A 26,615-nucleotide genomic window follows, 5' to 3' on the forward strand; every position below is an offset into this window, starting at 1 on the left:
GAGGACTTGAGTCTGTTAATCAGCGGCCGCACTGTTCAATCACCAAGTCTGGGTACCACCAATAAACAAAGATTTATTTGGAAATTTCCAAACCTGCCAGATGTGGCGTTTGCCAAGCCCTCGGCCCACCCTCCTTACCAGGCTCCAAAGAGCAGCAACAGTCCTCCCCGTCTCCCACTGCCCTCCACCGAGCACACTCACACCCATGCCTCGGGCCACGCCAGAGAAATTAGGGTGCCCTCTCCCTAGGAGGCGTTACCCTCTGGGCCCAAGAACCGGGGTGGCAGCCCTCTGGCATCGCAGGAGATGATGGCGGCCAGAGCCGCTTGCATAGATTGAGAAAAGAAAATAAGGAGGGACCCCCAAGTAGGGCTCCCTGAAAACCCCCAACACATCCCTATAAAAAAGTGGCTCCCGCATAGAAAATCCTGCTCCACAAATAGTGCAAATAACCCGAAGGAAAGGAAATTACCAGCAGCAAGGCTGGGCTGGTAGGAATGGCAAAGAACTTTGGTTTGGAAAGGCTGGGAAGAAAGGGAGCCGTGCCCCTCTTCCTCTCCCCGCTCCCTGGAGCCAGCATGGACACTCGCCCCAAGGGCGTCTGTAAACAAGCAAAGCCAGGGGCCTTTGGTTCCAAAAGGTCTTGGTTACAATGTCAAAGCAGAGCCTCCAGGTCCTTCTTGGGCCTGCCTGCAGGGGGCATAGGAGGCCTCTCGTGAACCCAGTTAAAGCCAATGTGTAAGTAAAAGGCTTTGGAGGACCAAGCAACAAGGAATCCTATCACTACACTTAAGAAACTAAAGCCGGGGAGCCGAAGATGACTGGACGTGCCCCTCACCCCCTCGTTATCCTACGTGTCTGCGCCCCAGAGGGTGGTCCCCTTCCAGGCTGAGGGTGTGGCTCCAGTCTGAGAAGAAAAGAAGGGGTCCCTGAGCAGTTAGGTCAGGCGGATTCCCAGCACCTGTTCCAGTTCCTGCCTTCGCTGCTGCACCTGGAGGAGGGACAGACCAGCGGCTCAGGCCCGGCTGCCCACCCTGCCCTCCGGTGTGCCCTCCAGGCCAGCCAGGGCAGAGCCGCCTCACCTTGGCAAAGATGTGCCTCCCCACTGCTTCCTGGGCCCAGGGCTGGTGGTAGAAAGCTGCTCGTCTCTCCTCCTCCGGGTTCCCAATCACATCAGTGATGATCTGTAGAGCGCCAGGAGGAGAGCTGAACACGATTCCCACCCCTGAGCCAGAAGAAGGGTGCTGGGGACAGAACCCCCAGAGCTTAACGTGGGATCACCCTCAGGAAAAAGGGGCACACCTTGAGGTCCCGGCGCTGGGAACGGAGCCACTCCTGGATGAAGTCCTGGGGGTCAGTGCTAAAACTGAGCATGAAATCCCTCTGGGTCTTCAGCTGGTTGATGGACTCAATAGTCTCGTGGATCTGGGCAAAGGGGTACGTGTCAGACTGGCTCCCACCCCGACAAGATCCGCTTCCAGCCCCAACCCCAAAGGACTCAGGTCTCATCCCAAGGTGCTATATAAATGGAAATGCCCGACACCTGCCCACGCTCACTGGGGCCCAGAGGAGGTTGGGGCCCACCTTGACATCAAGGGAGGCGATCTCCTGCTGATTGGTGGTAGAGGCCAGAAAATTGCTCATCTGGGCCTTGAGCGGGTCATCCACCTCCACATCAATGTCGTAACAGGCTGTCTTCTTCTGGTCGTTAGGGTCCACGCTACACGGCACACGGGAGAGGGAGCTAACTTCCCTCCCACCCGCCCGGGGCCAAACCACACACACCCAGGGAGCAAGAAACCAAACGTGCTGCTTTGCTTTGGCTTTAATTCAAGCCAAAGGTAAACTGCCCTGCGAGCAGCCTTCCTCCCCTTCCTGTTTACCTGATGACGTGGTTGATGACAATGGGGTCTGGATGCTGCAGCAACCCCGCCAGCTTCATGGGAATCTCAGAGAAACGTAGTCGGCCGCAGCTGAAGATCTGGGGAGGGCGCCAGAGGGTGGGTGACGCCCTGGCGGGCACACGGGGCAGTGGCCCGTCCTGGGGCGGTGTGGCGCGACAGCAAGGCGGGGGCCGGTGGGGAGGGGGCGGTGTCCCCGCTAACCTGGCGGAAGTAGCGGTTGCAGTTGATGTACTCGCGCTCGTGGCCGTCCTGCAGCTGGTTGTGTTTGATGTAGAGCCACAGGGCCTGCATGATGGCAGCCCTCGTCTGCGTGTGCACCCCTAGCAGCCTCGCCAGGCGGGGGTCCAGCTTGTACTGAGGGGGCTGGCATGGACAGACAGGAGTCAGAGGAGGGAAAAAAAAAAAACCAAAGCAGACTAGGGCAGGGACAGGAAGGGTTTACGATAGGCACCTGCCCCTAGCCCCAGACGAGAGTCCCCGCGACCCCAGACGTGGCCTCAGGGCACTTGTCACCTGATGATCCAGCATGAGCAGGAGGGTGCACTTGACGTTCAGGTCTCCGGGCCGTTTCACCTGGAAGCCGTCTGTCTCCTGGGTGGTGGGCATCCGGTGCCACTGGCAGGAGGAAGGGGAGTCAAGCTCATCACCAAAGGGGCGGGCAACGTACGCACCTGGCCCTGCGAGGGGACTGAGGCCATTTCTCTGCCCACCTGGCACGGCACCCTGTGCTCCCGAGCCCCAGGCCCGCTCTCACCTCCACCAGGTGGTTGTCAGGCCCGTACAGTTCCTTGTCCAGCTCGATGACAAGGCTCTTAAAGAAGGAAGAAAACTTCCGCTTCTGTTTACTAGGCTGGGGATGTAAAAAGGGTGAGACGCGTGCCGCTGAAGGTTCGAGCCTAAGCCACATACTAAGCCCTGAACAGAGGAGTACTGTTTCAGTCCTAAAGCTCAGGGTACTGAGGATTCTCAGGCCCCAAAAGAAGCGGGGAAAAGTGAGACCTGAGGCACGGAAAGGGGCCTGAGGCAGCCCCGCTGTCAGTAAAGGACCGGAATTAGCAAGGGCACCCCTTCCTCAGGACACTCTATTGCCATCTGCAGGAAAACCACTGTAACAACCACACAAACCTCCCACCTCTGGACTGGGTGCTGTGCCCTCTCCCTCCAGCAGGATGACCCCGGAAGTGCCCAAGTGTCTGGCCCAAGTCTGAGACCCACACACACCACCGCCCCTCCAGACACCTCCTTCCCCAACTCACATCGTCCAGCAGTTTTCCCTCTACTCGGAGTTCCCAGGAAGCCACCTTGTCCCCTGCAGGGGTTCCTCCAGGGGTCCCTGTGGTTCCTGCAGTGTCACCTTCTGCCTTGCTGGGACTGAATGTATTGGAAATATAGATCCGCAGCTTTCGTTTTTGCTAAAGAAAGACAACAGGTTAACTAGACAGTGACCAGCTGCTACCCAATCCTCCCGTCTGAACTCGTCTCACACCCATACAGAGGGCTGTGGGTCAGGCCCCTAGTGAGGCCCTGGGAACTGGGCGAGGATATCTCATCCCTCACCTTCAAGGGACTCACGACTTTACGGGGAAACAGATGCAGTACCAACAGGTCCAATACAGGGGATCGGTGGTATGACAGACGCACAGAGGGTGCTATCAGAAGTCGCTGGCTCATAGTTTAAGTGAAACTCACTCATCATGGCCACAGAACATCATCTCCTGGAAAGCCTCCACCACTCAAGGAACTGTTATCTAGATAAAATTTCTCTAGGGACAGGGAAGAAGACAGGAACTATCCTTATCTACCCTCCAGCTTTGCCTTTCAAACTTCTGACCATGATGTATAATATTAATGCTTTAAATTACAATCCAGGATCTGCACATATATGCAAATATATAAAACAAAAATGTCATAATTCCTTTGCTACTGTTAAGTTTTATCATTTCTACAACCCTAACCCTAATGTTCCATTAAAAACAGGCTGGCCTCACCACATTAAAGCAAATTCATGCTAAATGGGCTGTATCCTATAGTGTAAAACATCCTGCTCTAGCCCATCTGAGACCCTCACTTGGCCCCTGGAAAACAAGGCCAGGGAGAGGGAGAGAAGCTTGGCAAGGCCCAGGAGCGGCTGGGGCTGCACACACCGTCAGAGGCTTTTTGATGGCCTCCTGGATCTCCATCCGCTTTCTAGCAATGGTCTGGTCCAGCTTCCGTTCAAAAGCCAAGAGGTCCATGTACGCCTGAGACTCTGGAACAAGCTCCCGAATCTGGAGGTGTGGAGGGAGCAAGGATCCATCAGCTCATTTCAGCTGCAGCTCTGGCTCCTTCCTCACTTCCTCCCTCGCCCCAAGGTGAGGGGAGACTGAGTCCACCCTCAGCCAACCAGCCCTTGGGTGGGCCTCGTAGGCCCTCTCCCAACATACTCACTCGCTGAGGTAGAACTTTATCTGCCATCTTCCTCCTCTTTAACCTAAGAGGACAGAAACCCAATGAAGAGGTCCATGGTCCAAAGGACCTCCCCGCCTCCCCACCGCTCCAGTCCCCAGGACCTTCCCAAGACAACCAGGAGTCTTCCTCAGTCATCACAGCCCTTAGGACACGCAGAAACCCTGTTACTGCCAGAGCTACGCTAGAAGGGAAGAAGAAACAGGATGGTCTTACCCCCGGCGCTGGGCAGGCATCGGGGGCTGGGCCTGAGGCACAAGCAGGCGTTTTCGGAATGGGTCCATCATGGTGGGTGGCATGCCAGGTCGAAGTGGAGCAGCTGTGCCAAAGGGGGAGCCGGCAGGGGGTCCCACCTGCAAGCCAGCCATGGGCATCCGGCTCCCTGGGGACATGCCAGGCCGCTGGGGGAAGTGAGCCAATGGGGACGCATAGGTCAGGGGTGGGGCCCAACGGGGCCCGTAACCCATTCCTTCCATCCCTCTCCTCGGCAGGGTCCAGTCCTGAGCAGCACACGGCAGGGCCGCCGAGCCCGGGCAGGAGTGCCAGGAACAAAGGGGAGCAGGCGCCTGAGAGCAGGAGTGTAAACCACACCTGCCCCGCCCCCTTCAACCGCCCTGGCAGCCGTGCCAGCGAATGAGGCCCGCAGAGCCCAGGGGGTGGGAGGAGAACCCTGCCTGAAGGGAGAAGAAGGGCCTGGGGGAGTTTTTCAGGGCCCATCGCCACTTGCAACCACCTTCTGGCCCCAGCAACACTCTGCCTGGCTCCCTGGACCAGCCGGCCTCAAGGCTCTCAGATGGTCCCACCGAGCACTCCATCCTCTCCTTCCCCAGCTTAAGGCAGAAGCTGGGGGCAGTGTTGTAGCCAGGAGGTGGGCTGTGGCTGTGATGCGAGCAGGATGATGGGGCACAGCCCCAGTGCCCGTCCCCGTCACCAGCCTGGTGGTGAGACTGAGCAGGGAACGGCAGTCCAACAGGCTGGCAGGCCCATCAGCAGCGGTACCCCAGGTGAGCAAGCTGCAACAGGATGGCTTGGAGCCTGTCCCGACGGGTGGGGGCGGCCTCAGGCAGAGTACACAGGCCATCTGGTTGCCATATGGCCCCTACTCTACTCACCATCCAGAACTGGACCCTTCTCTCACCTCCCTGCTGCCCAGCCCCCAACCTCTAGGCCTGAAGACTCCAAGGGGAAGCTGTGGCTCCCCAGTGGTCTGCGGAAGGGAGAGCAGCTGGCATCTGGCCTCTGCCTGCGGTCCGCACGCCACCTGGTGGCTGGGGCTGCTTGGCAATGCCAAGCTGGAGAATGGAGATAAGATTAGCCTGGGATGCAAGGATCAAAGTCTTAGGATCAGCAGAGGAAGCTGGGTGGGAGGTGGCTCCTTTCAAGGCCTGCAGAAGGGATTTCCCACTGAGGTCTGGCTCCCCAACATTACTGTGGAACCCACTGGGGAGGAGCCCCCACCCCCTTCCTCGTGGCTGCTGCTGCCTGCAAGGCCTGTTTGGCAGCTCTGCCTCGCACACACTGTCCCTGGCAGCTTCACAGGGCTGGCCCCAGGGCCCAGATTATGCAACCAGCACAACCAGCCAACCAAGCCAGGCTGGGTGGGGATTCACACCAAATCAAAGGACCCCCGCCCCCCCCAACCCCCTTCCCCGCCAGCATCACAGAGATGAGATTCCTGCTCCAACTCTTCATCCAGCACTCATCCCACGTTCTCACCAAGGACGGTCAGATTCTTGACCAGAGGCAAACACAGAGAAAAACATAAGAAACACGACCCAAAGACAGGGGGAGGGGAAAAGGAGTGGGGTGGGAAGGAAGCGTTTGGGAGGATGGGGTTCAACGTGGGGGGCTCTGTCAGGGACCTCTGGAGTCCTGCCACAAGTCTCCTCATCAGCAGGAGGCTCCTCTGAGCTGCTGAGAGGCAAAGACAGCCTGCTTCTCTGCCTTAATGAGCCATAGCTACACAGCTAGAGATGCTAGGAAAAAAAAACTCAGGGTGGTCACAGCTGAGAGCCCGGCCCCCTCGCACCCTAGACTCCAGTGTTTCCCACCAGTGCCTGAGCTGAGGGGGTGGAACGACTGAGGCAGGGAACCTGCAGAGTGGGAGGTCCTGAGCACCACGCAGCCCGCCTAGGCAGGTGCTCCCGGAACAGGAAGTCCCAAAACCAGGCGGCACAGGCCTGGCCTAAAGGAGGCCTGCGAGGCCCCCCAGCTCGCCCAGGGCCCCAGGCTTCTCCCGAGGGGGTAAGGGGGCCCCTGGAAAGGCGGCTTACAGTTCCTGCAGTCCCAGCTCAGCCTGGCCAAGCTCCACACCTGGGCTCTGAAGCACCAGTAATTCCTCCTCTTCTAAAAAACAACCCAAGACTTAAAAAAAAAAAAAAAGACCAGAGCCCTGATCTCTTAGGCTCCCTGACCCCTTTCCTGCAGCAGGGCTAGGGAGGCCTGGCTCCACGCCCTGAGCCTCAGATGTGAGCAGTAACCTCCTCTCCCTCAGCCTAGCACAGCCCATGTCCTCAATCGGACTCTGGCTCCACCGCCCACGACAGCAGGGGTGGGAGGCCAGGCTGATGCTGCCGCCTCCAGTCTGGCCCCTGGTGCCTCTGAAGGCTGGGCCTAAGGACCAAGAAGAGAACCTACCTCTGCAGACATACAAAATACCTTCAACTCTCTGGTGTGAACCCAGCAATCTGTGTTCTTTGCGGGGGGCGGGGGAGGGGGTGTAGTGGTTTTTTTTTTTTAATTATGTTTTCATTAAGCTCCTTAGTAGACCGTGACCCACAGCTTGAAACACTCTGCAAGGAGGTGGGGTCATCACTTTCCTTCCATCAGTAAGCTCCCCTATTTGCCCCACGTGAGCTTGAGAGCCTCGCTCCTCCTGCTCACCTCACATGCCCCAGCAGAGACACACCCCCTGCTCCTCAGATCTCAAGTCCCTTCTCCCAGAAGTCACATAACTGGACTTGGAAAGAGGCCACACAGGATCCTCCTTGAAGTCAGCAGACGTGAACTGGGCCCTCCCTCCCCAGACATCTATCTTTACTTCTGCACCCCTCCCCCTACACGTACACACATGCCCCTTCCCTGGAGGAGGAGGAGGCCATGAGAAGCTGCAGGGGAAGCCCAGGGAGGCAGAGGCTCCGTGCCTTCCTCAAGGTCCCCTCTCCTGGAAGCCTGGGGTACCCAGCCAGTTCGCTCAGCCTTGCCACAGGTCCAAGGCCACTCCCTCAAAATCATCCTGGAATCCGTCCTCTCAGGGATTTCCCCAGGCTTAGGAAATTAGAGAGGTTCCTATCTGGTTCTTGGAGCCTTCCCCGGGGCCAATGGCCCCCAGGGAGGCTCCTCGGCTAACTCATCTAAGAGCTGGAATGACAGATATAGGGATCCCTCAGTGACACTCTGGGCCCATGAATCCCCTGGAGTGAGAGCAAGATGGGAAAGATGAATCCCAGCTGGAGTCTTGGGGACCAGGTCTGTCTCTGTCAATAGCCAGATCCTTGGTTCAGAGAGAAGAGGGAACATGAGGAGCAAGGAGGAAAAATCACCATCCCAGTGAAGCATCTCTTCACAAAGTGGGGACCCAGGGCTCCTACTCTATGAGGATCCACTTACGGGACCTCTACCTGGGGGCGAGAGGGAGAGGAGACATGAGAATCTCCCAGGTGCCCTGAGAGATTAGCAAGACGTCAGTGTCAAGTGCTAGGGCACACAGACTGGGATATGTCCTTGTTTAGAACCTAAAGGCTAATTAAAAGTGGAGAGGAGGGCAGGGGGAAAAGGATGAGGGCAATTCCCAAGCATTCTGGGGCAATCAGAAACAATGGACTTGGGGACTGATAAGCCCACCCCCAGTGTCAGGCTGATTCCTCACACACTGACCCCGCAGTCTCTTGATGGCCTTTGAAGCTGCAACCCGAGAAGTCCTCTGCAAAGCCAGACCCAGAAGGGGTCAGACAGAACCCTTTGAAGCAACTCTCTGCAGGCTCCTCCAGTCCCAGACCAGCAGTACTCAGTGGTGCCTCTCTGTTCCTCCAGACTAATCAACTCCTGGACACTCTGACACCAGGCAGAAAGCCAGAAAGTCTGTCCAAAATGGGCTAAGCTTTCCTCCTTCCTCAGGCCTGTCCACGACCCTCTCTGATCTAACCTAGAGGCATCCCTGTGTGAAGGTGCCAGGGCCTGGCCCAGGAGTAGATTCCCCTTGCACGGGGTGCAATCCCCACGCTCTGCCTTCTGTGCCCCTGGGAAGCCAGGCCCTTCTTCCTCCTCCTTAGCAGCTGGGAGCCATCTCAGACACGCTAAAACTCTGCCAGTTCCCAACTAGGGGGAGAAAAAAAAACCCAGAGCAGACTTGGAGTAGGACCAAGACCAGTGCAGGGTAACCCTGCTTTCTCAATGAGGGCTCTTTCCCAAAACTTTCTCATCACTTCCCAGGACCCTTTACCCGAGAATCTATACTAGATCTCTCATTCTCACTAGCTTCGACTACGCCTCCCATCTCTCACTCAGAATCCCTGTTCCAAGGAAGATCCCGAGACGCTCCCAAATGCTTCAAACCCTCCACCCGAGTCGTTCTTACATTCTCCCTCAAGTCCTCCACCACCACCTGGCCGAGCCCGAGGGTCCCCAGCCTTGCCCCCCACCATGCCCCGTGAAATCCACATGCAGAGCCTCTGTGCCCCCTATTCAGGAGGCTGCCCCAGGGCCCTCACTCGAGGCCCCCTGACCCGGGAGTGCTCGCTGCGCCACCCGCCCATCCGCCCTCCTCACCTGGTACTGCGCCGCCGGGCCCGCGGGGCCCATGGGGCGGAAGGCAGCGGCCCCGGGGCCCCCCACGCCTCCAGCCGGCCCGGGCCCCCTAAGCGCCGGTCCGGGCAGCATGCCGGGTCCCGCCGGCGGAGGCGGCGCTCCCAGGGCCGCGGCAACCGCGCCGCCGCCAGGGCTCAGCGGGGGCAGCGGGAACCCGCCCGCGCCACGGCCCGACATCGCTCCGTCCCGTCCGGCGGTGTCTCAGTCCGGACTCCGGGCTCCGCGCTGAGTTCGCTCCGCGCTGAGTTCGCTCCGCACTCCGTGCTCCGGGACTTTCCGATCTAAATTCCGGGTTCTGGGGCTTGTTGATCCGGATTCCGGGCTTTCCTAATCCAAGTTAGCGAGTTCTTCAGAAACCCACTTTGGGGCAGGGCCGATCTTGATTCCGGTCCTGCCCGGAAAATTCCGGATCCGGGATCCGCTACGGGCCCGCTGCCTCCCCGGGCCTCCGAGGTTTGGCCGCCAGCGTCCAGTTACCCAGAGGCGGTAACTAACTCCCTGCCCCGCCTAACCCAGCCCAGCACTAAGCCCCGCCTATACCTAGTCGCCCAATGCGAGGATGTCTCCTCAAATCCCGCCCCTCGCGAGACCCGCCCCCAACAGGCACCGCCCCTAACCTCCGGCCCCCGAAGCCCCGCCCACATCCCTTGGGTCGGCCCTCCACCGGAGGGGCGGGAGCGGAAGGGGCACGCGGAAATGCCGGGGGAAGGGGGGCAGAGGTCGAAGGTCAGGAGGTAAGAGTACGGTGTAAGAGTAGTTGCTGATTTCTCATCGGTGCAGTCGAATCCCCGAGGTACCGGGTCACGCTCCCTAAAAAAGTTTTGTCCTCGTTTCTACGTTTTTAGAATTAAAGACAACGAGCTTCTCTCTGCGGCAGGGCAGCTGCCAACTTGACTTTAAAAGCCAGAGCTGCCAACGGACTTGGCTGCTCCGGACCCGATCCACTGTGTGAAGGGTTGAATTGGCCAAGCGCCGAGCTCTTATCGCATATTTTGAATGTGCCTCTGCCTCCCATTAAGGAAGCCTAGTAATAACTTTAATCCACAAGAGATGTTTCTAGGCAAAGGAATTTTGCATTCCGAGAAGACTCCTAGAGTTAAATAAGGTCTGTCTCCAAGATTTATAGCGACTTTCAAAACTTCAATACTTTTTCAGAAATCAGCCCTATGTCAGAGGTACTCAAAAGTGCTTCAGCCTTGCCAGGTGTTCTGTGACTTTCCATGATACAGACCAGTGCTCCTCAAACTCTAAGGAGCATAAGAAACACCTGGGCTTTTGTTTAAAATGCAGACTATGATTCTGTAAGCTTGGGTTCTAGGCTAGGGATCAAGATTCTGCATTCTTAACAGGCTCTCAAGCAATGCTGTTGCTACTCAGTACACGAAGATAGAATTTTTCATATAAGTTCTCTGTTTTATGTTTTCATCCCCAACCAAGTCTTGCACCAAAGCACCCCAGATCCTGTTCATAGTGCAACCCTTTTTTATTAGTTCTACCCATCTCTACTTCCTGGTAGCTTTATCCTTCAGTGATAGACCCTGCTGTTGCTGCTGCTGCTCTCCTGTCTTCTCAGAGATCCCTCTCCTCTTTCTCCCTAAAAGTGGGTTACCTTCGAGTCTGAGAACAAACCACTGGAATTGTTCCACCAGGGCCCCTCCCCACCACTGCAGAGTGGGTAAAGAATTCTTGACAATGCAGTTGATGTCCATTTCAGCCCTTTCAAGCTGCTAGAGCAACAGCAGTTCCAGAGGAAGTAGTAGGGGTGAATCCGCTGGGGAGCTATTCCAGACTATCCTTGCCAAGCCACCCCCCTACACATACACACACACAACTACTGGATCCCTGTGCTGTATTCAGAAAAAGACCTCCCAAATAATTCTGGTACAACCCTCTGTGTATGTGTAAACAAGTGAATGATCTTCAAGTGCAATGAGATAAAATGATAATGTCAGCAATGAGTTAATTGCTATGAAAAAAATATCCTCAAGGTTTTAGGGGGAAAACATATATCTAAGACATGGTAGAAATTGAGAAAGATTTCCTAGACAGTAGGCAGAGAATAGCTAACATTTATTAAGCATTTACTACACATTACCTCATTTAACCCCTGCTGCTGCTACTGCTGCTAAGTCACTTCAGTCGTGTCCGACTCTGTGTGATCCCATAGACGGCAGCCCACCAGGCTCCCCCGTCCCTGGGATTCTCTAGGCAAGAACACTGGAGTGGGTTGCCATTTCTTTCTCCAATGCATGAAGTGAAAAGTGAAAGTGAAGTCGCTCAGTCGTGTTGGACTCTTAGCGACTCCATGGACTGCGGCCCACCAGGCTCCTCTGTCCATGGGATTTTCCAGGCAAGAGTATTGTAGTGGGGTGCCATTGCCTTCTCCGCATTTAATCCCTACAATGTATATAATGTAAATACTACTTTTACATTTGTTTTAGAAATCAAGGCAGAGAGATTCAGATACTTGCTTGTTCTTCCTGTGATGGTGCTGAGATTCAAATCTGGTTCTAATCTGACCTGAGAATCCACAATCCAGGCACTTACCCACTGTATATGATTTCTTGTTGGTAGTTGTTATTGTTCCATTACCTCTGGTCTGTTATTAGCTGCAGAGGAACAGTGCTCCCACATTCGTGTCTGCCATCACCTTCACTAGTGGGTTTTAAACCCACTGGGGTCCTTTGGGTTTCTCAGCGCTCTTGTGGAGAGCGGAAAGTGAGGTTGAGAGGGCTGAGCTAGGAGTTCCTCCCTTGCTCCGCCTCCATATCCCTGCTGTAACCAAGGAGCTCTACTTTTATTGTTTTTTATGTTGAGTGACCTTGAAAAGATATCTTTGGCAGAAAAGGTTTCTAAAATGTTAAAAGCCAATGGCGTACAGAAAAGTCTATAAACATGGCACAATCGACTCTTTATTCTTTGTCCTCCTCATATCTCTATAGCTTTATTCCCCAACAATATCCCATGAATTCTACCATCAAACCACACTGAACCTGCCCTTCCCTGAACATGCCTTTAATGCTGTGGTTCTTCTATGATGTCACTAAAATGTAAGCTCGTTTAAGCTGGGGACTTTTTCGCTGCTGTGTCCCCACTGCCTGGAACTATACCTGGCATAGAGTAAAGTACTCAATACATATTTATTAAGTGAGTAAGTGTTCTTCCCCAGTTCCCTGCTATGCAACAGTCTGTTTATTCTTCAAGACCAACTCAAATGTCACTGCCTCTAGAAGTCTCCATCATTTCTGATCCTCACCCACCAACACTGTAAATCTAAGAGTACTCATCCTATTGTGCTGTGACTTTTGTGTGGGGCTCTGTCTCCATCCACACACTCCTGCAGTGTGAACTCCAGGACGGTGCAGAAACAATGCCTGCTCAGGAAATAACTCTAATAAAAGTTACCTCTGCTTCCCCATCCCAGAACTCTGTTTCAAGTTGTTTCCAATCAGGAGGTAATCCATCAGGACAGAAGGTTCAGTAAAACCAGCTTAACCATAACAGTTCTGAAGGCAGGAGGAGAAGGGGATGACAGAGGATGAGATAGTTGGATGGCATCACCGATTCAGTGGACATGAGTTTGAGAAAGTTCCAGGAGATGGTGAAGGAAAGGTAAGCCTGGCATGCTCCTGTTCATGGGGTCACAAAGAGTTGGACAAGACTGAGTGACTGAACAACAACCATAATAGTTAACTTTGACTCAAATCTTTCTTGAGCTTTACAGTCTCACTCCCATGGACGTATTGTATTGACTTGTGACCCTCCACCTGAATTCCTGGATTTTTCTTTGTTTACTCCCTACTCAGATCTTATCCTTACCTTGACTCTGATGGGTCGCCAGGGTTGATTCACTTCATACTAACTCCTGATGTTTAAGCCTTAATCATAAGCTCTTCTGATTCTGGTTAAGGCTATATTGATCCTAACTAGCTATTTAGCCTCTATTAACAAGTTGCCCTGAGTCAGGTATTGCCAGTCCCAGGAATAAAAAGCAGGTAAGAGAGAAAGAGGGGGTCTCCCAGGTAGCTCAGTGCTAAAGAATCTGCCAGCAATGCAGGAGACACGGTTTCAATTCCTGGATTGGGAAGATCCCCAAGGAAATGGCAACCTACTCCAGTATTCTTACCTGGAGAATCCCATGGACAGAGAAGCCTGGTGGGCCACAGTCCACTGGGTCACAAAAGAGTCGGACATGACTTAGCAACTAGTCAACAACAAAAGGGAGAGAGAGAGAGTCTTGAGGGATCAGGGAGGCAGCAGATTTGGAGAACATAGAAATCAAGTAAAAAAGTAGTCAAATGAGAGACACAGGTACAGGAAAGGATAGCTCTCTAGCTGGGGTTTCTTCTGCTTTTGTCAGGTTCAGACCTGCTGCTTCTATAACCCAGTCACGTGACCATGAACCACCTGAACCAAAGCAATTCTACATCTGAAGGCATGACTTCTCCACTTCCCTAGGAAAGCACCATTCATAAAAAGGAAGGGTGGGCTGGAGTGAGCTCACTTGCCAAAATTCAATTCACTAAGTGATCATTTTATAAAATTATCAGAACTTTAAGAACAGCTATATTTACATGACACAGCTATTTTTATTACATGGGATTATATAAACAACCTTAAACATGTTGAAGCTTAAAATTTTAATTGAAGAAATTAAAGTTAAGGATGATATGCTGCTGAGGAACTGGAAAAAGCATAGTAAAAATATGAGCATATGACAATATAGAAAATGACATTCAAAAGTACCTGAAAAAAGTAAGCTGAAAAAAATTCTGCCAACTATAAGTGCTGAAACTTTTATTTCTCACAAGCAGTGATTAGGAAGTTGACTTGGTACCACTTTGCAGAAACAGTTAACATAAATGAGCAAAACTATTCAAAGCCACAAAAGAGAAATGAGGGTGGCTTGAAGAGGTTACTGTGCTAGAGCTTATGAACTAGCCTTACATTTGATATGCATTAACCAGGAAAATAAATTTGTAAAGGACCAAAAACAAAAAACAGTGAACATGCTAAAAATTAGGTAAAGCAACAGAAGCATCACATCAGAAATACATTTTGCTAGAAATAACATACTAAAGTAATGTGTTAAAAAACTGAAACATTCTCACATGAAACTGAAATTTGTTTACTAATACTGAAAAAAAAATAAGAGTTTTAATGTAGAATATTAAGTATTTCTATGTGCTAAGTCGCTTCAGTTGTGTCCAACTCTTTGCAATCCTATAGACTATAACCAGCCAGGCTCTTCTATCCATGGGATTCTCCAGGCAAGAATACTGGAGTGGGTTGCCATGCCCTCTTCCAGGTGATCTTCCTGACCCAGGGATCAAACCCGAGTCTCTTATGTCTCCTGCATTGGCAGGCGGGTTCTTTACCACTAGCACGACCTGGGAAGCCCCAAATGTTTCTATAATGACTTTTTAAGACGTTTTGTTGAATTATGATTGACAATCAACTTCACATATTTAAATTGCAGCTTGATAAATTTTGATATATACTCTATTTTCATAAACTCTTTAAAAATACTTATTTTTTTAAAAATTTACTTATTTATTTAGTTGCACCGGGTGTTAATTGCGGCACAGGGGATCTTCGGTCTTTGTTGCCTCATGCAAACTCTTTAGTTGTGGCATGTAAACTCTTCTTTGCAGCACGCGGGATCTAATCCCCAACCAGGGATTGAACCCAGGGCCCCTGCATCAGGAATGCAGAGTCTTAGCCACTGGACTACCAAGAAAGTCCCTATTTTCATAAACTCTTTAAGTTACTCTATAACTTCAGACAAACTAAATATTTCTTAAAATATTCCCATGAAAACAAAATAGAAACCTATCAATTAAAACTTCTCAGAAATCTCCAAATGCTTTAAAAACTGCTGCTGCTAAGTCACTTCAGTCGTGTCCGACTCTGTGCGACCCCATAGATGGCAGCCCACCAGGCTCCCCCGTCCCTGGGATTCTCCAGGCAAGAACAGTGGAGTGGGTTGCCATTTCCTTCTCCAATGCATGAAAGTGAAAAGTGAAAGTGAAGTCGCTCAGTAGTGTCCGACCCTCAGCGACCCCATGGACTGCAGCCTTCCAGGCTCCTCCATCCATGGGATTTTCCAGGCAAGAGTACTGGAGTGGGGTGCCATTGCCTTCTCCAAAAACTAGCCCATACAATAGTAATTGTTGGGAACTTTATGAAGAGGCAAAAGAAATACTTCTTTGAAAAACAGTGTTAGGGGTCATCCCCGTTTTGGCCTTTTGAGTCATCTGGGGTTAGGATAAGTTGAAAGTATGTGTCTGACAAGCACAAATCTTCCACTCTCTCCTACTTTTAGAGGACACCAAGGGTGGGGATGATGCACCAAGCTTGTTGCCTAAAAGAGGGTGGTGGTGATATCTTTTCTGGACAGATCCAGATTCTCATCCTCGCCCCTACCTTTGGCAACAATGGATGAGGAAGCAGAGGGAAAACGGAAAGCAGTCAAAGAGGCTGGCATCATAAAACTGGAAGTCTTCTTAAGGAGTTACGTCACACCTCCCCACAAAGAAAATTAAGGTATGAAATCACCAGTCTTCACAGACTCCTAGCTCACTCAATTACTAAATATTTAGTGCCTGCTATGTGCAATCACTGTTCTGAGTGCTAAGGTGACAGCAATAAATAAGATAGATGAAAATCATGCCCTCGTGTTTTGACACAAGATTCTAGAGAGAGGAATTCCTTGGTGGTACAGTGGATAAGAATTCACTTGCCAATGCAGGGGACACGGGTTTGATCCTTGCTCGGGTAAGATCCCACAAAGATTCCACATGCCACGGAGCAACGAAGCCAGTGCGCCGCAACTACTGAGCCTTCTCTCTAGAGCCCTCAAGTCACAACTACTGAGCCCGTGCACCACAACTAATGAAGCCGGTGTGCCTGAGAGCCCATGCTCTGAGATGAGAAGCCCGTGCGCAAGGAAGAGTAGCCCCCGCTCATTGCAACTGGAGAAAGCCCTGGTGCAGCAATAAAGACAGAGCACAAACAAATAAAAAATAAATTATAAAAAAATATTCTAGAGAGAAAATAATAAACAGGTAAACAAACAGATATATATGGTGGTGTACTAGTGAATGTCTACCAACCATTTCTCAGAAAAATACAATCAAACCCTAATTTGTAACCTCTAACAATTTCAGTGATATGTATGTATCATACATATATGTATATATAATATACATATACTTCCATTATAATAAATAATGGAAAAGAATATGAAAAAGAATATACATAGTTTATTCTATATACATGAATATGAATATATCCAGAAACTAACACATTGTAACTCAACTATACTTCAATTAAAGAGTTTTTGGTTTTCAGGTAACCAGCCAACATCACTAAATGCAGACTTGGGAAGAGAACAGCTCACCCATTTAAGTTGGTCGCTGGATATTTAGCTCAAAGTCAGGTGGTGGTAAGTGCTATAAAGAAAAATAAAGCTCGGCAGTTTGAGTAATCAGGAAAAGCCTTTCTGAGATTGGAAAAGGAAAAAACTAATGACCATTTATTGCACACCTATGTTTAGTGTCAAAAACAATGGTAGGCACTTTCATATAAACAAACTAAACGCCACTCCTGTTGGCAGAGGAGGACACTGTAAGTTACCTACATTTCCCGTAGTCCTAAAGCTAGTAAGATATTCATGGACAAAATTGTTTAGCCTCAAAGCTTTTCTTCTATCCAACATTCTCCCTGACACTGTGAGTAGGGAAAGAGAGGAGGTAGTGGTACTAGGTAGTACTAGGGTACTAGAGAAGTAAGCGCTCCAAAAAAACCTTCCAAATCTTCAAATTTCACTCCATCAAGAAACTCAGCCCACGGCTTAGGATCAGACCAGTGGTTACAGGAGAGCCAGAGCCGCAAAAGGATGCCGAAGCAAATGGCCTAATTTCGGCTCAGGGAAAGGGTTTTGAGACACGACCCTCCGGAGACGTTCCACGTGGAAGTTGACAAAAGGGTGTCAGGGTGGAAAGAGGCAACAAAGTAAGATTTATAAGCTCACCCCGGTTTTTTTTTGCTTATTGATAGGACCTGACTGGGGCAGGTGGGGAGCAAGGGCGCACGCATATTGGGTAGGAAGTGAAGCCTGAACCAATATTTCTCTCAAGCGTGTTACTTCTATGTGGGGAGTGGGCTACAGAAACGGGAGCAGGCACTGGCAGGGCATCCCTTTCCCAGTCCACCCAGGAAGAGCCGGGAAGAGTCCCAGTTGGGCTTCGTGCGAGTCACTAACTTAGACACAACGCCAAGCCCGCGCTGAGGAACAAGGCAGGAACAAAGCTGCGCGCGCAGCCCACTCCCGCGCGGGAGTCCACCTGTTCAGGCCGCACCACCCCTCGAACAGGCAGGGCTGCCTACAATCCCTTGTTTTCCTTATAGGGCCATTACTTGCTACAGCGACCGTTTACCTTTTGTTTTCACGTTGTTTTATGCAGTAAGCATTACCTTGAGTCAAATATGTGCTCTCTGCCAAGCAGGATACAGGCAACCCTACTTTCATCTTCTCCGTAACCCCCTTCGGTCGTCTTAGCTTCCTGCCTCAGCCAACCCTCGCTAAGCTTTTGCGCAAACGTCATGGGTTTCTAGGCAGAATAGGCAAATCCTCCGGCTAGGAGCGTCGTCTTGCGCCCTCGCCCGGCAGTGCCTACCAAACGGTCTGAGCGCGTGGCCGGCTCTTGAAGGCGTAGCGGGCGAAGCCGCGGAGCTGATAGAGGAGCGGCTGGAGCAGCGAGGAGCGGCCCTCAGTGAGATTTTAGGTCTTGTTTTCTTCGTTTAGATTCCTGCCGGGGTCTCCTCCCGGCTTTCCTGTCAAATTTTGGGGGGTCTGACCTCGGCTTTCCTGTCAAATTTGTGGGGGTCTGACCTCTTGGCGGGCTTTGCCTCCTCACACTTGGGAATCGTTGAGGAGCGTTCACTGAGTATATTTCCCACATAGTTAAATTTTTTAAATACTATATGCTTTTAAAGGCCTTCAGGGCCTGTGGGGCAGTGCACACGCTTCTCAGGAAACTCCATCTGAGGCAGAACTGACCTTTATACTCTCTTATACGAACGATGGGCACAGCCCCTCACTCACATATTTGTCAATATATATTTAGTTCATTCGTTCATTTTATAGTCGTTGAACGTCTGTAACCGTTCTGGGTGGTTGGGATCCATCAGTGAAAAAGGCCTTGCCCTCAGAGGGCCCTTACAGTCCAGGCCGGAAGTAGACCGGACTCCCAGGCCTAACGGATCAGGAGGAGGGTGTTAGAAGGTGGTGCCGCTGAGGGAGAAGATAGCAGCCGAAGCGTCCGAGGGTGTGCTGGGATACGGCCTTGGAAGCTCGGGCTTGTGGGTCTTGTTGCAAAGATACATTGAGCTGGGTGAAGCAGTGTTCAGGGAGGAAGAAGTGAATTCCAGGCAGAGGCAGGAGAGAGTGATCAAAGAGTAGGATGTGACTCAATCTGTATAAGAAACTGCAAATACCCTTGGAATGTAAATGGATAGTGAGCATCCCAAACTTGGGCAGGAAGTCCAGTTCAGCTACACAGCCAAAGCCATCCAGCATCCCTGAAACCCTGCACTGGAAGGGCGGAGTTCTAACCACTGGACCAGGGAAGTCCCGTCCACCATTCTCCTCGCAGCCTTTTAGTGGCTGGAGTACCTGCCTGTGTACTCCCTCCCAATAGCGCTCAGCAGAGTATATTGTTATTTGTATTTACATTTGTCTTTCCCACTAACTCCCAGGAATTCTTATGTAATAGGATAAATCTTGGTAACTTCAACATCTTACTACAAGCCTGGCTCAATAATTGTTTGCAGAAAGAATGTATGAATATAAATATAAGTAGCCCCAATTGGGGATTTTGTACTTTTTTCACAGAGCTGTTACTACTCAAAACTCTTGTTTTGAGATTTCCTTCACAGTCTGATGTTACTTTATTATCTCTTCCATGATAGGACATCTTCCTTTGAAAGAGACGTTAAGTCACTCAAAGTTAAGTTTGGGGAATAAGATGAGTGAATAATATCACTTTTGCACAAAGAATAATAGAATAGCTTAATGAAGAGACTGGTGTTTCTTATGTAGCTTAAAATCTAGTTCTAGATCACTTTCCAAAAAATTTTTAAATAATGGTGTCGTTACTGGATTAAATTTATAGCCTGCAGAAGTGATTGTTTTGGATGTTAGTGTTTACTTGGGAGGGTAAATTTTGATAAGCCTATTGTTTTATGTGTGAATAAAAGAGACCGAAAAAACCCTCTTTCAGACCAGCATACAGGTAATGGTAGTCTTGTACAAAACCTAATGTATGAAAAAATGCAGAATTATAGGGCTGTCATTTGTTTATGGAATACGCATGATGTGCTAGAAACTGTGCTAGGTGCTGCAGAAGCAAGGTAATAAAATTATCTTTTGTTCTTAAGGAATTCCAGTCCCATGGATGGAGGAGCCTGGTGGGCTGCAGTCCATGGGGTCGCTGGGAGTCGGACACGACTGAGCAACTTCACTTTCACTTTTCACTTTCACTTTTCACTTTCACACAATGGAGAAGGCAGTGGCAACCCACTCCAGTGTTCTTGCCTGGAGAATCCCAGGGACGGGAGAGCCTGGTGGGCTGCCGTCTATGGGGTCGCACAGAGTCGGACACGACTGAAGTGACTTAGCAGCAGCAGCAGTACAGTTATGATTACATCATTAAAATAACCCACTGAGGTGAACTATATTTTAAGGTAGATAGCTTCAGAAATCACTTTTGGAATCAAGTGTACAGATAATGTGTAAAGGGATTATGAAGTAAAATAGCATTAGTCAAGAAATTCCTTTCTTAAAAGAAATTAGCTTGAATTGGATTTTGAAAGAAACTCTTGGTATAGATTGACAGAGAAAAGAAGTGGACGTTTAAGACTTGACTCAGCCAAAGTGTAATCCAAGTGTTGCTTGGTGAGCCTGGAGGCAGATCAGAAAGATGGATTATTTTGAGGGATATTTCATGAAGCCTGATGAAACATTTCTCCCATAAGAGAACAAGAGTCTAGTGAACATGTTTTCTTGATTCTGGGTCACTTTCCACTGGACAGGGCCAGATAAACACTGCCAAATTTCATCTCTCTAAACCTCATTTTTCATATTTCCATGCTGACAGCCATTTTCTATTGACTCAAATAGAACCAAACATGTAAACAGATAAGTGCAGCACAAACTGATACAGGAGTCTCACTTAACCTAATACCCCTTCATTATTTCCCATATTTTCCTGTTGTCTTTTTGCTGTGTACATAAACCAAACTGAAATGGATAGATGAAAGAATTTCTTTTAATACAGTCACAGCACTGATACTCTTGCTGCAGTTTCTCCAGACCCTGTAGGTTGTCAGGAAAGGAGGTAACTTTTAACAGTATCAAAGAAAGAATTTCCTACTTCCTTTTCCTCTTTATTTGGTCACTTCCTCCAGCATTGCTGCTTTCCTTCTTCCTCTCCAGCTTTTGGCCCTTCTCATCAGGATGGAAATGCTACTGTTTGGTGTCTGGGCCTTGCTGGCCTTGATCCCTGACCCAGGTGAGTCTCTTTGGGAAAGGTTTCTTTAGCTTCTATGGGCATGATTTTTAGCAACACCATAGTTTCCATAGGGACACTAATGGAGAAATCAATCCCTAGAAGATGACAAGGCGGGGAATGGTGGTAGAGTCAGGATTCTAACTTGTCCTTTTAGGGCCCTTTTCTTGTCCTGTCCCCTGTTCCTGTTTATTCAGAGTGGGTTTCCTATTCTCTAACCTGTACATAGGTAGACCAGGCTCTGTATTCTCTTTAAGTCTTGTGGTCCTCACCAGAGACTTTGGCATGTCTGGTTGACCTTTTCAGGAGCCCCAGAAGAGCGATTTGAGGTTTCTGTTTGGCCAGATCAGGCCCTTGTAAAGTATGGACAGTCCCTTATGGTCAACTGCAGCACTACCTGTCCAGACCCAGGACCCGGTGGAATTGAAACCTTATTAAAGAAAACCCAGGTGGGCAAAGGGCCTCAGTGGAAGGAGTTTCTGCTGGAAGATGTCACACAGAATTCCATCCTGCAATGCTTCTTCTCTTGTGCAGGGATCCAAAAGGACATAAACCTTGGCATCACTGTGTACCGTGAGTGCAGCCGAGGGCTGGGGAGGAAGGGAAGCGAGGGGGAACGTGACTACTATGCCTTACATAGGGAATAGTTAGAGAATTTCTTTTAGGGGAGAGAATTGGGGCCCTTACTAAAGATTTTTGTCATACAGTAGGGATTCTCTAGCCAATTATTTCTGTTTCCCTTTGGTGTAGGCTTTTAAATTAGGAGCAGACCACAGAGTGCATCCTGGCATCTGGGCTTGAGAATATGTTCAGATACAAGAGGCATATGCTAATGATGCTGATCTGTAAATTACAAAAAAAAAAAAAGGTGTAAAATTAGTGTTGAATTGTCACAAATTCTTAGAATAAATAGGGATTAGAGAAAAGAGGGTTTTATAGGCTGTGGTAGTTGGAGAAGTCTCCACAGAAAAGGAGGCTCTTAAACTTCACCCCTGTGTATGGTTAGGATTTGAAGTGATGGGAATGGGTAAGAAGAATCTTTCAGGTGAGCAAATAGCATCGGCAAAGATGTAGCCATGAGTGTGGCCTCTGGGGTTGGAGCTTGGTTAGCTATGGTAGAGTTTTCATGTGATGCCCAGGAGCTTCTCAGATGCTGCTCACACCTCGGAAGCACTTCGGGTAAAAGAGAGAAGCTCTCCAGAATGGCAGCAAAGGGGCCCCTCCAAAGCAAAGGGGCTCTCCAAAATGGCAAAGCAAGGGGCCTCTCAGCAGTCACATGTCTTGGCTCTGACTTTAGCCCCCTTCGATGGGAAGAAGCCTGACTCATCTCATCCAGGGCAGAGAGCTGATGCTGTTCATCAGATGGTCTAAGAGTAGCAGTCCTACCTTCTATCACAGGCTTCCTGTCCTCTTACTTTCTCTCTGGAGAGGTAAGTATCCTTCTCTCATCAAACCTATCTCTTGGTCTTAAAGAGCCACCAGAGCAGGTGATTGTGGAGCTGCAGCCTGCGTGGGTGGCCGTGGATGAAGCTTTCACGGTGACATGTCATGTGCCCAGTGTCACACCCCTGGAGAACCTCACCCTCACCCTTCTCCAGGATGACCAAGAACTACAGCGGAAGAATTTTAGGAGCTTAGCTATGGCTTCCCAGAGAGCTGAGGTCACCATCAGTGTCAAAGCCCAACGGGAGGATGACAGGTGCAATTTCTCCTGCCGTGCAGAACTGGACCTGAATTCACATGGTGGGGGGCTCTTTCACAGCAACTCAGCCCTCCAGGTACTCCGAATCTTTGGTGAGTCAGAGCCCAGGCGTGGAGGGAATCCTGGGGCTCATTTTCCTCATCTTACCTTGGCCTTTAGGACTCATTTCCCATATGGTTTAGGATATGGGTGGAAGAGTAATTGAGCTTCTTTACTTGAGTTTTAAACTCACTGTGGGGAACAGAGAGCTTTTAGCCGCACTCCCTACATTGTGGGGTCCTATACAATTTATCATGGCCTTTCTCCTTTCTTCCCTTCTCTTCGTTTCTTCGCAGAATTTTCTCAGAGCCCCCAAATCCGGGTCTCTTCACTTCTGGAGGTTGGGATGGCAGAAACGGTGAGCTGCGAGGTGGCTAGGGTGTTCCCAGCCGAAGAGGTAATGATCCACATGTTCCTGGGAGACCAGGAGCTTAGCCCCTTTCTCTTCTGGGAGGGAGACACAATATGGGCCAATGCCACCGTTCGGGCCATGGAGATTGGTGATCAGGAGCTGTCTTGCCTTACATCTCTGGGTCCAGTGGAACAGAAAACAAGCCAGCCAGTGTATGTCTATAGTAAGTGACCTGCCTCTTCCCTTCCCTTGAAGGTTCTCTGCCATTGAAAACTTCCAGAGTAAAGGCTTGGTTATTCAGCTGCAGGTGTCCCCATGAACCTTTGCTTGGTATACTCCAAAGTGAACTCTGGTCTTCATCTTTCTCAGATAAGTGCAGGGATGCATTGAGGCAGCACTTCTATCCAGCCTTCACCCTGTTTCTTTAGACCATCCTACTGACAGAGTGATTGTGGACGCTTGAACTTATTCCTAGGTACAGTGATTTGAGGTGAGAAAGAAATCCGTGAGATGAAAAGACATCTTGTTCTCCTTGCCACAGAGGCACAGCCAAATAGGCTCATGTGGCATTTGTTACAGAGAAGTTCTCAAATTTCCAAAACCATCTCATTGCTCCTGCCAGTCAGCATAGAAGCAGTAATGGTATCCAAAGCCTTTCCCTTCTTGTCTGCCTACCCGAGGGGTACCACCAGCAGCTGAGTACAGAAGTCGCTGCCAGTTTTGAGAAATATATTTGATTCTCTTTTTCCTTTCCTTACAGGCTTCCCTCCACCAATCCTAGAGATAGAAGAAATGTACCCATTGGCAGGAACAGAAATTAACGTGACCTGCTCGGGGCATATTTTAACATCCCCGAGCCCTACTCTGCGGCTTCAGGGAGCCCCAGATCTTCCTGCACCTGGGGAGCCTGCCTGGCTTTCACTTAATGCCAGTGAGGAAGATGATGGCCGGAATTTATCCTGTGAGGCCTCTTTGGAGGTTCAGGGTCAGCAGTTGAGCAAAACCACTGTGATCCAACTCCATGTCTTGTGTGAGTAGAAGCCTGATCTTTCTTGTCAAAACATGGATTGTTAGTCTCACATTTCCAGAGATCTTAGCCAATAGCTGCATTGTTAGAGTTGCCACATTTTTCTCATTAAAAAAGAAAATCAAAGGAAAAAATAAAACGTAAAGCACTGCAAGCTTACCTTACTCATGGGAAAATGAGTAGGGAGAAACCTGGGGGAAACTGGAACAAAAGAGAAAGGGATCCGGCTGAGGGCCAAAGGCTGAGAACATAGGGAGTAAAAACAGCTGAAGCCTATGCTGAGGAGGGTGATTTCTTCATGAAAACTTGTATTTTGAAAAGTAGAAAAATCCTTGTCTCTAGGTTCACCTCTACCCATGATATCCCTCACAGAGAAGCAAAGATGAGGAGCAGGGACCCCAGGACCACCACTGAACAAGCTCATTTAGTATTAACCCATTAAAATGCCCTGTTGCATCTCAGATTCATCCAAGGAGGAAAAAGTGTAGTTCAAAGCAGGGAACTGACAGTCCTCCCCTTGGGAAAGGAAGCTGTTGGGTGGAGGGGACACATCATTTGGGTTAGAGGAGGGAGAGGGAGCTAATGCATGGCGGTCATGAGGAAACGTGGCACACTGAACTGACTCCTCTGGGGACTCTCTTTCCAGACAAGCCACGATTTGAGGAATCTGGTTGCCCTGGCAACCAGACCTGGCTGGAAGGGATGGAGCAGATGCTTGCCTGTGTCCCAAAGGGAAACCCGACACCGGTCTTGATATGTACCTGGAATGGAACAGTCTTTGACCTTGAAGTGCCACAGAAGGCGACCCAGAACCACTCTAGAACCTACTGCTGCATAGCCACCAACCAGCTGGGCTCTGTCAGCAAAGACGTTTCGGTCCTTGTTGAAGGTGACTGCGGCTCCCCTGCTGCCAGGCCCAGGGTGGAGATCCCTCAGGGGGTTGGGATTCTTAGGAGACAAGAAAGAGCTCAGTGGGCTGGGGAGGGTGAGGCCGACACTTAAGCCTGGTGGGCTGAGGCAGGGTGATTCTCCTGCCTGCTAACCCTCCCAGTTCTCTTGTCTTCTGTGCTTCCGCAGGACTGGATGAAGGAATCAGTTCTACTGTCTTGGTGATTATTATTGTCGCCCTTGGAGTGGGTGTGATCACCGTAGCACTGTATCTAAACTATCGGCCCTGCAAAGTGGAGAGGAGGAAATTGCCCTATAGGCAGAAGGAGAAGAACAAAGAAGAGGAAAGCCAGTTTGCTGTTCAACAAGCAGAAAAGCACAATGAACATACTTGTTAATTAGAAAGTTACTTGGTTGAAGGCAACCTCTACCACTGGGGTTTCCTAAGGGAGGGAAGGAGGGGGTGGAAGAGAAAGGGAGACGTTATCTTCTGTTCTGTGGTCCCATAAAGCAATATTTCTGGTCCTCATCCTGAGGATCCAATCCAGCCACAAGCCCAGCTCCTGTAAGAATCCGGTCCCAGTGTTCAACTAGTGAGCGGGCCTTTTGCTCCTTGTGTGTTCATCAGTCCACTCTCAGATTCAGAAAAGAAGTGCCTTGTCATCCCCATTCCCACTGCCCTTTGCTCCCAAACATCAGATGGAAGAGATAGCCAGAAATATCTCTGAAATACAATGCATTTCTCATGATTTCCTCATGACTAAATGGGAACCAATTTCTTAGTCTAGGGACCAGAGTTTGAAGGTAGTCAGTACCCAGCAAAGGGCTAGGAATCAAAAGCCAGTTCCCGCCTATATATTACACATTCTGGGCTCCCCTAATGGGGAATTCAGGAATACTGGCTCCAGAGCTGAGCTTAGTAACATCATTAAGGCTCAGTGGCTAGTTAGGCTTCAACTCCCTAACCATCTGCTGCGTTTCCTAGAAGAGTATACAGATCATAAGAAATTCCACATTGGGACAGACAAGCAGCTTTCCTAGCCCAGTGTTCTGTCCTTGAAGTGGAAGATAGAGTTCTTCCTTGAAATTGGGACTCTAAACATCTCTGAATTACTCTTTAGAAATCCGTTACAGAGTAAAGCATCTGAGTTCATATTAAACATATTTTTTTTTACCTGTATAAGCTCTTAGGGTAGAATCCCAATGTTTATTCTACTTTTCCATATATAAGTATATATTTTTATATGTCTGCAAACTTTCCTTTAAGCTTCAGGAGGACTCCTCATATGACTGTTCACCATATGATAGAGCTTGCTTTTCTGTTCATTGGAAAGATTATATTCAACCCTTAGAGAAGATATAAATATTTCTAAAACCAGTCTTTTCTCCCAAATCAGTTATATATGGGTCACTGAAGTGTTGGATATGATAAAAATAAAAGTGATTTTACATTATCTGAAAGTAGTTTTCTTCTGTGTGTGAAAGTTTTTATTAAGTCACATAGTTGCATTTTGAGTAAAATTTCTAAGAAAAGAATGTTCATAGCCAGCCCAGGGCAGGTGGTGCAGTAGTTCAGGAAGTAGCATTTTTGGCTTGCCTTCAAAACTAAAGTTCAGACTTCCAGATAGAGGGCAACAGCCTTCCCCAAATTGAAAACACCACCTAGAAAATACAGCAACAGGCATCAAAGTAAAAATAGTTTCATTCTTCCCAGACCTTCCCTGAGTCTGAGTTGTGGATTAGGTATAAAATAATCCTTTGGTTTTTATACACACAAAGCAGTGGGGATATACTAGTGAACAAAGCCCTATCCCTGCCACTGGAAGCTAGAGCTTGTCAACAGCAAAGCACAGTCCTGGGAATGGGGCTGCACAGACCC

At 49.7% G+C, this 26,615-nt stretch overlaps 2 protein-coding genes across 5 annotated transcripts; one reads left to right on the forward strand and one right to left on the reverse strand.

Moving 5' to 3' along the window:
- Positions 1-53: 53 nt before the first annotated feature.
- Positions 54-9,660, reverse strand: SMARCD2 (SWI/SNF related, matrix associated, actin dependent regulator of chromatin, subfamily d, member 2). Its single transcript, NM_001205462.3, has 13 exons — positions 9,117-9,660; positions 4,566-4,750; positions 4,332-4,374; positions 4,049-4,171; positions 3,161-3,316; positions 2,659-2,754; positions 2,418-2,519; positions 2,106-2,267; positions 1,884-1,981; positions 1,585-1,720; positions 1,303-1,425; positions 1,083-1,184; positions 54-991 (listed from the first exon to the last, which is right to left on the reverse strand). The coding sequence occupies exons 1-13, from the start codon at positions 9,330-9,332 to the stop codon at positions 938-940; spliced, it is 1,596 nt and encodes a 531-aa protein (NP_001192391.1). The 5' UTR covers positions 9,333-9,660; the 3' UTR covers positions 54-937.
- Positions 9,661-17,817: 8,157 nt separating this feature from the next.
- On the forward strand, positions 17,818-26,190 carry TCAM1 (testicular cell adhesion molecule 1). Of its 4 annotated transcripts, none has more exons than XM_005220945.5 (8): positions 17,818-17,944; positions 20,656-20,731; positions 21,035-21,301; positions 22,202-22,522; positions 22,766-23,044; positions 23,582-23,851; positions 24,495-24,737; positions 24,926-26,190. In XM_005220945.5, the coding sequence occupies exons 2-8, from the start codon at positions 20,677-20,679 to the stop codon at positions 25,132-25,134; spliced, it is 1,644 nt and encodes a 547-aa protein (XP_005221002.1). In that variant the 5' UTR covers positions 17,818-17,944; positions 20,656-20,676; the 3' UTR covers positions 25,135-26,190.
- The last annotated feature ends 425 nt before the right edge of the window (positions 26,191-26,615 follow it).

This window comes from Bos taurus, chromosome 19 (genome assembly GCF_002263795.3).
Source record: "Bos taurus isolate L1 Dominette 01449 registration number 42190680 breed Hereford chromosome 19, ARS-UCD2.0, whole genome shotgun sequence".
Lineage (NCBI taxonomy): Eukaryota > Metazoa > Chordata > Mammalia > Artiodactyla > Bovidae > Bos > Bos taurus.

What these genes read in the sequence shown, in the direction of transcription:
- TCAM1 (XM_005220945.5), top strand. Translation starts at nt 20,677, where the DNA reads ATGGAAATGCTACTGTTTGGTGTCTGGGCCTTGCTGGCCTTGATCCCT. An exon ending in GGCCTTGATCCCTGACCCAG is followed by an intron (nt 20,732 to 21,034) that starts GTGAGTCTCTTT and finishes TGACCTTTTCAG; the next exon opens with GAGCCCCAGAAGAGCGATTT. An exon ending in CGTTTCGGTCCTTGTTGAAG is followed by an intron (nt 24,738 to 24,925) that starts GTGACTGCGGCT and finishes GTGCTTCCGCAG; the next exon opens with GACTGGATGAAGGAATCAGT.
- SMARCD2 (NM_001205462.3), bottom strand. Translation starts at nt 9,332, where the DNA reads ATGTCGGGCCGTGGCGCGGGCGGGTTCCCGCTGCCCCCGCTGAGCCCT. An exon ending in GCCCGGCGGCGCAGTACCAG is followed by an intron (nt 4,751 to 9,116) that starts GTGAGGAGGGCG and finishes CACTTCCCCCAG; the next exon opens with CGGCCTGGCATGTCCCCAGG. An exon ending in ATAAAGTTCTACCTCAGCGA is followed by an intron (nt 4,172 to 4,331) that starts GTGAGTATGTTG and finishes CCACACCTCCAG; the next exon opens with ATTCGGGAGCTTGTTCCAGA.